At 45.5% G+C, this 16075-nt stretch overlaps 1 protein-coding gene across 2 annotated transcripts in view; it reads right to left on the bottom strand.

Annotated features, from left to right (window-relative positions):
• Nucleotides 1-350: 350 nt before the first annotated feature.
• The window catches only part of LOC120788931 (CD82 antigen-like), a 33030-nt gene continuing 17305 nt past the window's right edge, over nucleotides 351-16075 (bottom strand). For both annotated transcript variants that reach the window (XM_040125260.1, XM_040125352.1), the window contains exons 4-9: nucleotides 10397-10518; nucleotides 9421-9495; nucleotides 6339-6437; nucleotides 4592-4765; nucleotides 4410-4493; nucleotides 351-1829 (exon numbers count right to left, since the gene is read on the bottom strand). In XM_040125260.1, coding sequence (XP_039981194.1) covers nucleotides 1752-1829; nucleotides 4410-4493; nucleotides 4592-4765; nucleotides 6339-6437; nucleotides 9421-9495; nucleotides 10397-10518 — 632 coding nt within the window. In that variant the 3' untranslated portion in view covers nucleotides 351-1751. The remainder of the gene's footprint in view (nucleotides 1830-4409; nucleotides 4494-4591; nucleotides 4766-6338; nucleotides 6438-9420; nucleotides 9496-10396; nucleotides 10519-16075) is intronic.

The raw sequence follows: 16075 nt of genomic DNA, 5'->3' as shown, positions 1-16075 counted from the left end.
TCGCTCCGTTTTGGTCTCCGCCAGCTCCTGAAACTCCTGAAAATCTCCGGCTCTTTAGCTGCTTAATGCTCCAAGGTTTGCTGCTGAGCAGGTAGTGCACAGTGCAGAGTTTGTTTGTTTGGTTTTTTTTTTCCCCCTCACTAAAAACAGCTGCCTGCTTCTGCTGGAAACTACGCCGAAGGGAGCGGAGAGAGTGAGCAGAAAAAAAGTGAAGCGGCAAAACCAAAACAAGGAGCTGAAAGGTGCTAAAACACTCCACAGAGCTGAGGATGAACTGCAGAGCAGAGTGATAAAGCTGGACCACAGGAATCGGCCGCTTATATCAGTGATGGATTTAAAAACAGACAAGCTTCTGTAATCTGTTTATTGGCAAAATGAAACAGAATGAATGTTGTGAGCACACACTTACTAATCCAGCTAGCTACAGTACCACAAGTCCACCTAGTTGTAAACAGACGTACCCTTTTTGTCTTAGAAACCATTACAAGGTTAGTAGAATGTTTTTCATACAGACTGTACACAAAGGGAAAACAGGAGAGGGGATTTGTACATTATAAAAACAACACAACATCTTGGCTGAATGTTAAAATTGTACATGAATGGATTTCAAACGAATTTTCTGTATAAACAAATTTCATTTTCAAGATGAATCTTCCCCATCAAAAAATATTTCTTCTGCTCCAAAATAATATGTTGTGTAAATTTTTTTACTTTTCACATACTTCAAAAGTGGTTAAAAAGTTTCATTTCACTCCTCAAACACTGTAGGTTATGGTAGGTAGAATACGGGCTTGTACATGAAATTAAAGCTATCTTAAAAAAAATTAAAAAAAAATAAAAAAAAAATAATTTTTGCTCGTCAAAGGACAGTTGTAACCTGAAGGTGATACTTTTAGTAAGTATCATGAATGTTCCTCTTTAGTATCTCATTATTTCTATTATTTCCAGAACAAAATCCTGACAATTCAAAATTAAGAAAATACAAGAAAACAAAACAAAACAAAAAAAATTCAGGGAGAGACCAGCCACTAAAGAAAACACTGGCAGTATATATGTGGATTTAAAGTCACACAAATAATGACTAAAATTATATACAAAGTACTAAAAACATTTCACAAAAAACTCAAAACGCTGGTGTATAAAACAAAAAAAAACAAAATACCACTCACCACTAGGTGGATTTTCCAGTTGTCCAAATCAGATGTCGTGCAGAATCTCAAAAAACAAAACAAAAACTTAGCTTTCTTTTGTCTTTACAGACAAACACGATTTCTCTTCAGATTTTCTAGGGAAACTAAAACCGAGAAGCGACAATTTACAGAGAAACAGACCAAACCAGCGACGCCGTTATCTGAGCCTGAGAGCTTGTACGGGGCAGGGCAGGAACTTGGACCTCACGTTTCCCTCTCTCTCTCCTCATCCATCACTTCTGACTTTACCAACTCATTTCCTTCAAAGTTCCTCCGATCCAAAATTTCACAAACACTTCAGCATCGCTCTCTGATCCAAGAGGTCAAAACTAAAAAGTCTCTAAAGTGCTCCAAAGAAACTGGACTGACAAAAAAAAAAAAAAAAAAAAAAGACGGAAGTGCCTCAAAAGAAGGAAATCCAACAAAATATAAAGCAGACACACATTATTTTACATTTGGACACAATGTTTCACCACATACAGGGCGGAAAACTCATTATTCTTACTCCCTCTTTCCTTCTGTGCATCTGAAGTTCAACCATCTAACTTCCTCCATCGGGCTTTAGTACTTTGGCACTTTGGTGTAATCCTCTGTGCGAACGTTCCTGCAGAGGCAGATGGACAGGATCATGCCCAGCAGCTGCGAGACAAAAAGGGAGGGAGGGATCAAACACTTGGTGTCTTGAAAATTTATTTGCCACAAAATTCATATTTTCAACATGTGCAGTGAAAAGCCGGGGGTTGAATTCTCTGGACGATGTGCTCACATCCTGATGTGCAACAACAGTAATCAGAACCACAGTTAAAGGAAGAAAGGGATTAGAAAAGATAAATGTAAAAAAAACAAGTATTAAAATTCTATAAATATTAGAAAAACACTATACTTTAATCATTTATTTTGCTTTTTGAACCTAATGTCATAAAAAAAGGCTCAAGGAAATAAAACAGCTGAAAACAAAATAACTGTGGAATTCAACCATTTATAGTTTAGCATAATAAAACGTAGCACAACAGCCTGATAACAGGATATTGGTGCAGAGTCTTTCGAATGACCGATGAATGGTCGCCGGATCTTATGAAAGCTTTCCCTCCTCGTGTCATATTCTCCACAATGGTACAGAATTACAGGGAAATTACAGAGTTTAACTCGAGTCACTGCAATGATACTATCGTTCGCCACCGATTTTGGCTCATTTTTTATTTCTCTGTGACCACGTGCACGGAAACAACCCAGGCGCCTTCGCTTCACTCTCTCCCCAAGCACCTCCCTGTGTGTCTGGCCGCCTCCATCCTTCCCTCAGTCCTGACCGGTCTCCCTGTCCCTGCCGCCGAGGAGCCGGCGACGGCTCGGTTTTTCGTCCTGACGCGCAGTGCGTGAATTGTGGGACATTGTATACACAGGTGTGTGTCCTTCTAAACGTTCACGTGCAGATTAATGGGCCAAGCTGGCAATTCGATCCACACGCCAATTTCAAAGAGGAATTTAAGAAGTTAAGAACAGAGAAGTGAATACAGGTTAGGAGGGGAAGACGGTTCGTGATGAGCATTTAAGGTTCTGCGCAGAACGTAGGAGTTTTTAACCTGGATTTAAAAAGGGGGTCAAGGTCGGAGCAAGTCCAACGCCCTCTGGACAGGGTCTCTGCAGCATTCACCAAAACTACATCGAAGACTTTTGAAGATCTTTTTTGATACCACATAGAAATGCAAGACTAGGTAAAGGCAGGACAAGGGAAAACTATGATCTCAAAGAGACGCAAAATGACCAAAGAGAGACAAAAAAAAAAAAAAAAAAAAAAACAGTTCACTGCGACTCAGAACAACCACAGAGAGAATCTAAGCGACTACAAATAGATAAGAGCAGCAGGAAGTTGATGGAGAGATTAATAAGTTCAAAAATTATTTCTTAATTTAAGTTGAGCCTCCCAGTTTCTGCCTAAAGAAGGCAAGAAAAAATATTCAAGACTTAAAAATGAAATTTAAGATTTCAGAAAATACATTTTCCAACTCTCATCCTGTGTCTCTGTGTAAAACTGTTCCGCCAGTTTTTGGTATGAAAAGCAAAAATGTTTGTCAGCACAGGACTTTGAGCCCTGAAGTTCCCTTTAACTTTGTTTACCCCACCTCCTGATCTCCCATGGTCGGAGGCCAACACTGCCCCGCAGAGGCAGAGTGCAGCAACTACAGAAGCAGTGAAGTTTGGGGGGTTAAGTTTCAAGGCTGGACAGCAAAGTGTAAGACAGACAGGGAGGTTATAATGCTGTCACTTTGTGTCTTTTTAGATTGATTATTTGACAGTAATATTATATATATATATATATATATATATATATATATATATACACAAATTTCTATAGCAACCACACAAACCCTTCAAAAAAACAAAACCTCTCTCAGCTTTCTGATCCATTTTAAATTGTTTGAGAGAATTAAATTTGATCATTTACAGTCCAAAGAAGCTTGAAACGATTCTGTATTTAGATAAGTTTTAATCTGTCTGAGTGTTTTTCGTATCCATATAAGACGTTAATGTACAATTTAATACATCTAAGTATGTTACATGTAGCTTAACCACCAGATGACATGAAACTCACTTGAGTCAACAAAGCGCGAAGAGGCCACCGATCTCTCCTGAGCTACGTTTAGCCGGTTTTCCTTCCTCCATCACTGGGCCGACTGAGCCGCTGCCTTTTTTAAATTACAAACTCAATAACCACAATGTCGGTTCGTACCAGGGTGAAGATCCCTGACTAAGCTTTAAAGACCTGAACCGTGCAGTCAGCTGGGTTTCCCTGGTGGAGAGTGCGAGCGCAGCGCGGAGTCCTACGGAAACCGGCGAGAAGTAAACCGCGATTTTAGCTCAGTTTTGTATGAATGCAAATTTTAAAAGCCGTTTTTGTGGAAAACACACATTTCTATGGCATAATATTTGTCTTTATAGTTAAACAGACACAGTTGTACAGTTGTGTCTGTCATAGTTATCAATAGTTATACAGGTTTTAACTCAAACGTGCAGTTGCTTCGTTTCGCCTTTCCGGGGCAGAACAGTCCTCTGGTCCTTCGGAGTTCGAATCAAACCCCCTTTGAAATTCTAACCCGCCCCAGAATTCGCTTTCACTTGGAAAAGCGTCACTTCACGGAAACTAAATATCCTCTGAGTGTAATTTACCACGGGGTCACCACAGACGCAGCGTGGCGTCAATGAGCGATAATGCTGCCGTACCTCAACGACGGCCACTCCGAGGCAGATTCCCAGCACGACCCCGAGGTTGGTGAGGAGCCAGCTCTCCACGCTGGCGCCGCAGCCCTGGTGGAAACACAAGGGTGAACGGGAGAACAGATGAGAAACCGGCGCACGGCCGGGCGAGAGCAGACGGGCGACAGCTACAGAAAACGTTGGTTTACCATGTCGTATACGGGCCAGTCGGGCGTCTGAGCCTCGCAGAAGCCGCTGTCGGAGAAGTTCCCGGCGGCGAGCGAGATGTTCTGGCAGGAGCAGGGGAACAGCAGCCGGGAGCTGTTGACGATGACCATGTTGCCGTTCCAGTCCAGATGACTGCTCCAGCCACAGCACTCCATCTGCGGACAGTTTAACAGCGACAGTCAGCGGCGTGGCGAGCGACAAGTAAACAGACAGGAGCGGGATCGCAGGCGCCGTCGGTGCGAGCGCGGCAAGAACGGCTTTTCGAGGACGTTCGTTTCGACCAGAGCAGCTCGCCAGACAGGAACGAACGTGCCTTGGCAGGTATCGCGGGCTCGGTCGGTGCGTTGATTTTGGAAGCTGAAAAACTGGACCGCGTCAATTTTCCCGAAAGACGGGAGATCGAGAGTTTGGCAGGAAGCTTGTTCATCAGGTTTCTGAATGACCGCTCACCACAGCCCACTGCGGCGCGCACACAGAGGACTGGGCAAAAGCTTCGGGCACTTTAGCCCTCTGGATTCTTATACCATCAGGGAGGCGTCTGATCGGCCCCAGATTCACTCACGAGCCCAAACACACACGGCCAGAGTCATGAAGAACTGGATTCAGAGACCAGAAGAACCAGGAGTCCTGCAGCAGATGGGCCGGCCCCCACGGAGACCTGATCCCAAGGTCATGGGGTCAATCTGGGATCGTTAACCAGGTCGTTAAATACCCGACCCGATCGTTAATAAAATCAAACACCTTTATTATAGTCCTTTCTGTCTGACATGAGCCCTTAAAACCTTCTTTTCTCACAACTGAAACGGTTTGCAGCAGAGATCAACTTGTTTGGAGAAATGTCTTTAAACAGTGAGAAACATTTAACCGGATTTTAGAGAACACTTGATAGATGATCACTGGCAAGAGAAACAGGTTGACATATTCTTACTGCACCGGCAGATTTCTTCACTGGCTTTAAAAAAATAAATTAAAAAATGACTTGATAAAAAGATTGTTTTTGAGTTTACAACAGTCTGATGATAATTTCATTTGTTTTATCTCCCAAAAAAGGACAATAAACAGTTTCAATGTTCAAGTTTGGACCAAATGACATATTTTGTTGATGAAATTAAAAGTAACAGAGCATCAACATTTGAATTTGGGCTCATTTTTAATGTCTGTTTTGCTGCAGGGGTCGGATTTACCCCTTTTCATTTCAAAAATCAGCCCACTGTGTAATGTAAGTATGTAAACAACTGCAACTCTAACCACCTGGGTAGCTTGCCCAACATCTCGGAGCAGAAGAGCAACGCCAATAAACTAAACAAAAACACTAAGGAGTCTGGTTGATGTCGGAAACCATGTTTTGTCTGCTATCAGAACAAAAGAACTTGTTTCAAGAATTTCCCTGGAAGTAAATGTTGAGTATCTTGAAACCAGGCAGAGTAAAGCAGATTACTGCACTAGAATAGAGAGAAAAATGATTGTTGACTTTGGCAGACATATTCAAACATGTTCATTTGTGTTGGAAACAGTTTGAAGTTTACTGGGAAAAGTGGAAATTAGCTTTTAGCACAAAAACCACTTGGCAGCACTGAAAGAGATTTTATTGACAGGAAGACTTCATTGTGCGACGTGCAGTTCGTGTTTGTATTTGCCGTCGTCGTATGAAAGCGGTTTGCATTTTTGGCCTCGACGCATCAGCTGTAAAAGCACGAATCTGATCTCAGATCAGCGATTCCAACTCACATTCCTCTGGATGAAGTCCCAGGCCTGCTCTGTGGTGGAGTTGTTGCCGGGGTACGTATCCAGCACCTTGGTGACGATCTTGGACGTCTCCTCGTTCAACTGGAATCAAAAATAAATAAATTAAAAACAGGCTGAGGTGTGGATAAACTAAAACACATGATCGGCAGTGAAGAGATGGAAAACTTATTGTAGCTGGCTCAATAACTGGTTTTTATTTGTTGCTTCATTTTGGACTTTGTGTTTCTGCATGTCTGCGTTTCGCGTCGGAGTGAGTGTGTGTCTTCTGTGTTTAGCTTTTCTTCTTGCCTTTTTAAACTTCTTTGTGAAGACGTTGGTGCGCTACGTGTAGCTGCGGTTCGGGAACCAACAGCCTTGGGCTGCGGTTCGTGAACGGACGGAGAAAACGGGAGGAAGAAACGACGACCGTCTGGAGGAAAACAGGGGAAGCTGCTGCTTCTTGGTAAGTTTGGAAAACTGGCCGAGCTGGAGCAAACACGTGCGACGTCGCTGTGTGCTGTTAGCGAGCCACAGCTAATGTCGGTCACATTCATTAGTATCTTATGGTGAACAAAAAATAATAATAAATAAAGTTAAAAAAAAAAAAAAAAAGCCTGAAAAACTCTTGTGTTTCCAATTCGCAGGGAAAAAAAAAAAAAGAGGAAAGATGTCATTGTGTTTGGACTGAACACGCTTTCAATGTCAGCGACAGTCTTTCTTGTCAAGAGTTAGATGATACCACTCTCAGCGGGAGACAGTTAGCCTAGCTTAGCATAGTTAGCTTAGCTTAGCATAAGGAAGCAGGGGGAAAACAGCTAGCGTAGCTCTGTCCAAAGTAAAAAATAAATAAATAAATAATCCTGCTGTCTACCAGCGCCTCTAAAAGCTCATTAATCAACACATTATATCTTGTTTGTTTAATCTGTGTAAAAACGCCGTCAGGACAGGGCCAGGCTAGCTGCGTCCCCTTGCTTCCAGTCTTTGTGCTAAGCTAAGCTAACCGGCTGCAGCTCTACCGCACAGACTGTGTGAGGGGTATCAATCTTCTCCTCTCACTTTTTCCTTTCAACAAAAAACCTCAAGCGCAAAAATCTGCTGGATAATTTACTAATATTTGAGGGCTCCACCACAGCCATGTTTCACTCGCATTCCTGGATAATCACAGGTCTTTTTCACGTCTCATGGTCTGTCTGCCGGCACGGGCCGGAACGAGCAGCCACGTCTGCGCTCTCAGACGTCAAACACAGCACCCCGAGTGGTTGAGCTGATCCGAGCCCGTGTGTGGCTGTTGTTTACTCTCCCCGAGAGCCCGGGCCTCATACCTGGATGCCGAGGCACTCGAGGGCTCCAGTGAACACACGGCTCCGCGTGCTGGAAAACCAGAGGGGGCCCTGAGAGGGCGGACGGGAGGTTTGCCTCAAGCCACTTATCTGGCAGAGAGCACAGTTCAGATTCAATAAACAGATCTGTCTGCGCTCTGCAGAATGGAATTCCTCCTTTTTATAGCATTTCACTCCACTCAGATGTTTTATGCAAAGACATGCAGCTGGATCATCGAGGACATGGGCTCGGGCTCCCAATCGTCTGAGCCAGGACCACTGTGAGATTTTCTTGGACTCTGTGACCTTTTTTTTTTTTTTTTTTTAAATGGAGCAAATCAGAAAAATGCACCAGATACTTTTATATTTGCAGATGTGTGTTTGTCTGTGTGTGTGAGTAACCACATGCATGTGTATTACTTTTCTCACCCTCGGTTTTTTTTTTTTGAGTGCAATTCTAAAAAAATAAAAATCTTAAAAAAATGCGTTTCCTGGTTCTTCATCTCTTGCAGAACCTGAACATCTTTCAGGTTTGGGTGATTTTTCTTTATTTTCCAACGTTATTAATTGAGAAATGAATCCACAGATTCACTGACGATGAAAACAATCACTAGTTGATGCCCTGTAAGACTCCCTCCAGGGTAACGCCGCGTTCATGTCACGTGATCAGAAGGATTCCTCTGTTTTTCGGAGGCTGATGTGGTTTTATGAGGGTCAGAAACACTGTGCTGACACTGTAAAGCTCATTAAATTTGGGTTTCATTACCTTGGACACAGACTTTGGTTGAACTGAGATGTGTCTGTGTTTGTTTTCTTTTTCAGGCCCTTCTGTTGTATTGAGGTGCAGGTTATGCCAGAACAGAAAGAGTTCACAAATGAAGAGGTGTTTGTACCTGATCTGAACGGCCGAACTATTCTAGAGATGCCGTCTCACCGGGAAGACGTTCGTAGTGTCGATCTCAGTTGCTCACACGAAAAAGTGGAAGAATTAGTAAATGTAACTAATGAAAAACCAAAAGCCCCCCCCCTCGGTAAACGCTACGTGAAAATTAACAATAAATCTCGAATGTGACTCCTGACGTCAAATATTCCTTCGTTTTCAAATGGCCCTGGTCGAGACCTACAGTTTGTGGCCTGGGACTGAAACCAGGAGTCTCATCTAATACTCATGGGAGACCCCAGAAAGGTTTTACTCTGCAAATTATCTGGTTAAAAGTTCAGAAAGCAACGACACTTCACCCAAAATGCAGAAATCACGCATTTCACAAATACTACAAGACTGAAACAACATTCACACAACTATCAGAAAGGAGGCTTCTCGAGAGTAATTTCACACTCTTTGTGGAAAGTGCCCAAGGCTAAACACCAGGGGGCGCTGCCGCGCCAGACGCCTTCACTTTGAATTTCAGTTTGCTGGTGTTACATGGACCACGTGTCACCTCCTCAGACGCTGTACTCTGAGTGGAGGCGCTGGTGAAAACACCCCAGAAACGGCAGAACAGGTTTCTACTCATAGCGCGTGCCGCCTTTATGTTACAGCCAGAGCCCATAGTTGTGCTAACGACGGCGCGGGGGGTGCGACGACCGTCAGAAAAGGAAGGTGCATTACGGGCAGGTTCTCAAAAAATCGCCTGTTGGCGTTTGCATTCATTAATGTGGCTTCTGAGCGAGACTGACAAAAGAGGAAACACCCATGACCTTCCTGTTCGCACCCAGCCGAGCGACGGGCACGGGGGGAGCGAAGGAGAGGACGTGACATCACTCACCACATCCTTCTGGAAGTAGATGAGCGCGCCGGCTGCCACCTGAGCGCCGAGGATCAGCAGGAGGCAGGTGAAGTACTGAGGAGGAGAGAGGGGAGAAGCAACAGGTGATGAGCTGGAAAACATCCGCAACTCGCAGGTTATTAAAACATGTCGGCGATCCCACCTGAGCTGAGGGCGCAGGTGTGCTGTGATTGGCCCGTAGAGCCAGAGTGTAGGAGATTAGGGACCTGACATTCTGTGTTCTTCTTATTTTCACACCGGCAACGATGTTAGTCTCAGTGTGTGTGTGTGTGTGTGTGTCTACAGTCTGATGTCTCTTATTCCCCTCCCCATTAGAAACGCATCACTCAGCCCCACTGCTGCACCGGGTGACGTGTTCCTTCGCTACCATCAACATGCGCAGAAGTACTCGAACAGAGACACTAGTTTGACGGTTCTGCCTCTGTACACCACCATGATAGGGAAGCCGTCGGGGTGTGGCTGAAGAGTGACTTATGAGCTGTGGAGTTTGACTGCAAACCCGTCAGATCCAACTTTATTCCCCTTTTCTGTGTTTTACTCTCGTCTGTAATTTTTCTGGTTACTCAGCCTGTGGAACGGCTTAGAAACGTAGCCATCAGAGGAAAACAACGACTCTGTGCTGAGTTTTCCGTTTTCACCTGGTCGACAGAACTTTGGCCTTTAGGTGTGCACTGTACAGTTGTATGCCCCCCCCCAAAAAAAAGAAGAAAAAACACTCTCCTGAGTTTTTACCAAATCACCAAAGTACCAAACTGGCATTGCAAGTCCTAGCGAGTTGTATCATGAATTCTTTATCCACTGTTTTCAAGCTTCTTTGTTGACATTGGCAGCTGATGCTCACGTCAGTGACTGAATGCTATGATGGAACCCTGGGTTACTTCAAAACTTCAGAACTGCCCTTTAGGAGAAGCAGTTTCTTCTTAAAGACTACAAAACACGCAGCGCTGTCGCTCACCAGGCCAAGGAGACAGCGGATCTCATAAATGGCCCCCAAGCAGCCGAGGAAGCCCATGAGCATGGAGAAAGCCCCGACTCCGATCAGGATGTAGCAGGCCACCTTAACGGGTGTGGAGTTATCTGTGGAGGAACAAAGAGGACGGGTCAGAGACCACATGCTGCTGGAACTTACCTGCAGTATTGTTTGTCTCTGTGGGATATTTAAAGTTGTAACACGGCCCGCAGGTAGGAGGAGTACACGTTTTTACAACACCCCCCACGCGCACAACATTTCTACAAATATACCTGGACTGCCGATCAATGCAAATGAGATTTCTGGTTTGGTTTTAAGATCTTCACCTTTATCATTAACCCAAAGGAAATTAGGTTTTAGAGCAGACAAATGTACCTGTGACGACAAACAACAATCCATAGAAACACGGATGCATATGAAATATAAGAACAACACACAGACATTGAGAAGACCTGAACATTTACAGCACATGGAAGAAAAGAATAGACCGTCCTGGATGACGGGAGCCAACTTTTCCTCTACTGCACAAACATGACGTTATGGTTTGTGTTAATCATCAGTTAAGAACAGCTGCAGCCACGGCAGGGCCACGGAGCTCTAACGCTGAGTCTGGGTTTCCGAAAAGAGGCCGAAGATTAAGAGTGTCCTGGATCCTGTTGGTCTCTTTTGAATGGTCCATACCAGGTGTGGCACAGGACCGCAGCAGAGGTCCGGGTCTGAGCAGCAGTACCTCTGTCCGTTGTGGATTACTTGGGTTTGCAGGTATGAGGGTCAGGTGGAGGGCCGCCAGGGGATCGTGTCTGAGCTCGTCCGTGACTGAAATCTACGCAGAACCCGAAACGTGGTCTACGGTCTGGGATTAGGGTCATACCAAATTGGGGAGAAACTCTTACTTAGTTTTTACCTTCGGGCGTTTGTGTCCAACTGCAAAACAGCTACGTGATATTATTCTCTTGTATTTAGCTTAAACAATATTAAGTCAACAAGAATTCCTGACAACATCTGAGACAGAAAGACCTCCTGCACTGACCCCGACTCGGATTCTGAGCAGCTCCTCCGGACCTGGCCCAGTGTGTGGAGACAAAGGAAGGAGTCTTCTGACAACTCCACGTCAACAACATTTTAACCAAATTACGTGTAATTCCAGAGAGTCATTCGGCGTGGACAGAGTTTTATGGGGGGAGCGCTGTGATACGGCATCAAGCGTAGCAAAAATACTGTGGGTGAGGTTCGCAAAATATATCTGAGGGTTAAAATTAAACAAGGGTGCACTGAGACTATTTTTCCTTCATACAGTAAGTTTGCAACTACAATGAAACAGGACAAAAATCAGAAAATCTGAAGGATTAATTTCACATTATATTGTCACAAGGAGGTGAAAAGCAAGACGAGAGGCTACTTCTGTTAGACGAACATGGTCTTCTGCATTTATCCAGCAGGTTTCGGCAGAATTTCACAAAGCAAGTTTTGAAGGATCGTCTAAAGCTCTTGAAGGAGAGTGTTAGGCTACGCACACTTCAGCAGCGTAGCATTATGAACTATTATGAAAAACCTGCGGAAACTGAAAGCAACACGTGTGATCGTCAAAAACGAGGGGAACGCTCAGTCGAAGGAGCGCGACGTGTCAAGAACTGAGACCCAGTTTCATTCGGTTCACAACATCCGGCCTCCGGGGATGTGGTGTCCACAGGACCTGAGATGCAAAGTTAATACTCAGAATCCTTCTTCTGTTCTCTGCTACTTCTGGGCCAAAATGTGAAACCTCAAATTACCCTAGAGAGCTACAGTACGTGGTGAACATCCAGCGTCACACGAAAACAAGCAGCGCACTCTGGAAGAACGCGTCAGCGTGCTGACGTCTGCAAATGCAGACCGACGCCCTCGTAGCCTCAAGGAAACATGGGACACCCCGGGGGGGATCGGTGAACCAGGGCGTGCAGCTCCAAACCGAGACAAAGGGAAGCCAGGAGAGTTTATGATGGAAAATTAGGCTGCAGGACATGAATGCCTGCATGTGTGTGTGTGTGTGTGGGCACATGTGCAGTGTCAACCCGAGGGGCAACCAGAGTAATGTCTGTCTGACTGTGGCCTCATGCTACACTGGGGGACTGCGGCACGAGGCTTCAGGCCTTCAGCGTTTCTGCAGAGTTCAGTGAATTCAAGTTCAGACTCTGAGACCTTTTTATCGTTGAAAAATGATGGAAAACAAACAATAAGATCTGCCAATCGTTTGTTATTTTTTCTGTATTTATTCATTTTAATGGATTACTGAACAGGCCAACAGGACACAGGCCCAGGGGCCCGGCGGGTCTCAAAAACACCACAAATCTGCTTTTGTGTGACTCTGAATCCTCATCATGTAGGTGTCGAGGATACTTGAGGTAAGACGACCACAAAGAGAAACACAATTATCATTCATTTGTCTGCGTGAATATTCCCGAAGAGTGAAATGTCTTATATTGGAGGGATAGATCAACTTTTTACAGCTCAAGTAGACCAGACTGCGAGGCCACGGAAAAGTACCGCGGGCACCCTACCGACGCCATCGGCCGTCTTTTTAGACAGCGTCGCTGCGCTCCTAGTTCTCGGCCGTCGACTCGCCGAACCAGGTCTCGCCCTGCTCTCGCCGTGAGTCAGCGCAGCGCCAGGCTGACTTCATCTCTCACACGCTGCACCGGGCAGCTCATCGATTCAGCCCCGAAGGCCGCCGCGATCGTCGCTGAGCCCGTGACGGGCCCCTGGCTCGCGTCAGAAAACGTTCCGCCGGGCGTCAACGTGTCGTTCATGTGCAGACACAGAGCTAAACTGTCCGCTGCACTTTAACCCGCCGCTCCGTGCGGTTTGTGTCGAATGACTGCATCCCCGGCCTCGACGAAGTCCCCGGACTCGTGCTCTCTGTCCTCCCTCCGCTCTGCTCGGACAGACCGGTGATGTGATGTGATGTGGTGCGTGTGTGTGTGTGTGTGTGTGGGGTGATGAGTAAGGCGGTGAGCGCACTGGTGTGATGTGATGCATGCTGATGCTGGACGGAGCAGAAAGAGCCCAGTGTCTGCGGGGGAGGACACCTGCAGGGGACGACAAATGTCCTCAGTGACGCTCGCTGTTCGGGGAGCGAAAACACACACATACACACAGTCTCTCTATGACACTTGCTCAATGTCTGTCTCTATATTTCTGCACCAACACTTCTTCAGGCGTCTCTGTGCCTTTCTGTCTCTCTGACACTGCTCGTCTCTTTCTCTCTTTCCCTTCTTGCTTTCTTACTCTCTCGCTCCGATAAACTCCCACTGTTTCCAGTTCAGACGGGGTATTTTTAAAGAGGGAAGAGGCTGGAGTGCGTCTCTGCTTGGTGAACAAAAAGCAAAAGTGTGGGTTCTCTTGGGAAGGGTCAAGGGATTTATTGATTTTGCTCCTTTTTTTTTTCAGATGTAAAGTAAAAGTTGTGTTTTTTGGCTGAATCTCATCTTTTCTGTGTGAAATTTCCTTTGTATTTGGATTTTTTTCTTTTGCCTCTCTTATCTGATTCTTACACGTTTCATTGTGAAGACCGACACACTTGGACGTGAGGGTCCGTGTTGGAGCTGGGGTCAGGACTGGGTTAGCCTAGCTTAGCCTAGCTGGGCCTAGCTTGGCATAGCGACTGGAGTCAGGGGGAAACAGCTCGCTTTTACAAAGGAAAAGAAAAGATGAGATTCAGCCAAAAAACACAACTTTTACTTGGACTGTGGATTTTCTCTGCTAACAAATACATAAGCTTGCTGGAAACCTGTGAAATTACTGTTTAGAAATTAATTTCAGGTGAATTTCCTACCTCAACCACAGCCCCGCTAATATGACACATAATCCACTGAGAAAACGCAGCTGGTAGCAGTGATAACACCAACCACTTAAAGCGCCGAAGGGCCCTCACGCAATTAATGTTTTACTGGGTTCAGGGCACTGACTCATTTATAACATTGGCCTGTGCCGTTTGCTCAGAATACACCAGACGCTGGATGTCTGCCACATGTGCCACATTAACGAAAAAAAAAAACCCTCATATCAGAGACGACTGCAGCGTGAACAGGCAGAGCCGTCGGCGATTCTCAAACTGAAACTCGCGTGTCGGACGCCGAGCCTCGGCCATATTCGTTAAACAGCCTTAAACACGCAGTAACGGTGAGAGCGGTCCGGCCTTAGAACCTCGACCTTATTCCTGCAGCTTCCACGTCACTAGATTTATGCTTTACCGTTCGTATTTTCCAAACCGTGCGTCACTAACAAGAGAAAAGGCTTCCAGGATGAGGACTAACCGAGTTGGCGAACCCCCCGTTATCTCAGATAATGACTCTGGCTCCGTATTTGAGGTGGTTGCTGGAGTATTAACTAAAGGCAGCGGATGTTCCAGTCCTGAACAGGTTTTGTTTTGTTTTTTTAAAAACACAGTCCAGAGAAGCAGACCGACAGAAAGAAAAAAAAAAATGCTGTTGGACACTTGTGTTTAACTGAACAGTCTCATGCGGTGGAGAAACACACGGCGGACACACGTTACACCTCGGCAGGCCTCAGGCCTCGTCATGGCCTGTCACCGGGGGTCACTGTGACGGAAAAGGACAGAACGGAGCAACGGAGTCTGTTGTCAGACCCGTTTCTCAGCTGACCGCTCTGGACGGCAAACCGCCAAATTGTGACACAGAATCTGGCAAAAACAAGGACGTGGGCACGTCTGTCTGATCTCCGCGGTTTGGGTGTGAAAATGCAGTTTGGAGCAGCTACAGTTGTCTGCAAAAGTTCGGGCAAATGACGTATTTTGTGGATTTTTGAAGGGAAAAGAACTAAATCCAACCCCCCGCAGCAAAGAGGCATCAAACACGAACCTTTCTTCAAATGTTAATGCTCTGTTACTTTTTACATGCATGAATTTAAAAAATAGAACATAATTAAATTAAACGGTAACCGTGGCCCGTGCAGAAGTTTGGGCGCATGACCTATAATCCCCTTCTGCCTATAAAATGCTCAGAACCTCATGAAGTTGTTAGGACTTGTGAGGAAGTGAGGAGCTGTGATTAGGAATAGTCAGCGGATGATTCACTCTCCCTCGCGCTAACACTCAACAACCGTGGGCTGCTCCCAGCGGCTGACTGAGGATCTGAGGATGAAGCGGATCGATGCCAGAAAGCAGGGGAGGCAGCTCGAAACGTCCACGGGCTGAAACGTCAGTAAGAACTGGCAGTGAAGGGAAACTGTGGCAGTCAGGACAAAATCTGGGAAGACCAGGGAAACCTCCGGATAAAACTGCAGGTCAAACTGAGCTTTTTGGCCACAATCACCAAAAGGTGTGTTTGGAGAAAAGAGAGAAAAAAAAAGAAAACAGGCAGCATTTGATGACAAGAACACCTTTCCAGGTGTTAAACATGGGGGTGGAAATATTCTGCTGCAGATGTTTTGCAGTCGGTCGTGAAAGTGAAACTGAAAAGACGCCCGTTTCTACAACGGGACCATGATCCAAAGCAGACCCCTTGAAATCCACCATGAACCACTTCAAGAAACACAAGCTGAAGCTTTTGGTACGGCCCCCGCAGCCCCCCCCTGGACTGACTTAGCAGGGCGCAGCAAACATTTGCACAGGCCACATTTAGTGTTTAATGTTCCATTCTTTTAAACTCGTGAAATAAAGAAGGAGCA

The sequence above is a fragment of the Xiphias gladius genome, chromosome 1 (genome assembly GCF_016859285.1).
Source record: "Xiphias gladius isolate SHS-SW01 ecotype Sanya breed wild chromosome 1, ASM1685928v1, whole genome shotgun sequence".
Classification (NCBI taxonomy): Eukaryota; Metazoa; Chordata; class Actinopteri; order Istiophoriformes; family Xiphiidae; genus Xiphias; species Xiphias gladius.
This window is presented reverse-complemented; position numbering and strand designations above follow the sequence as displayed.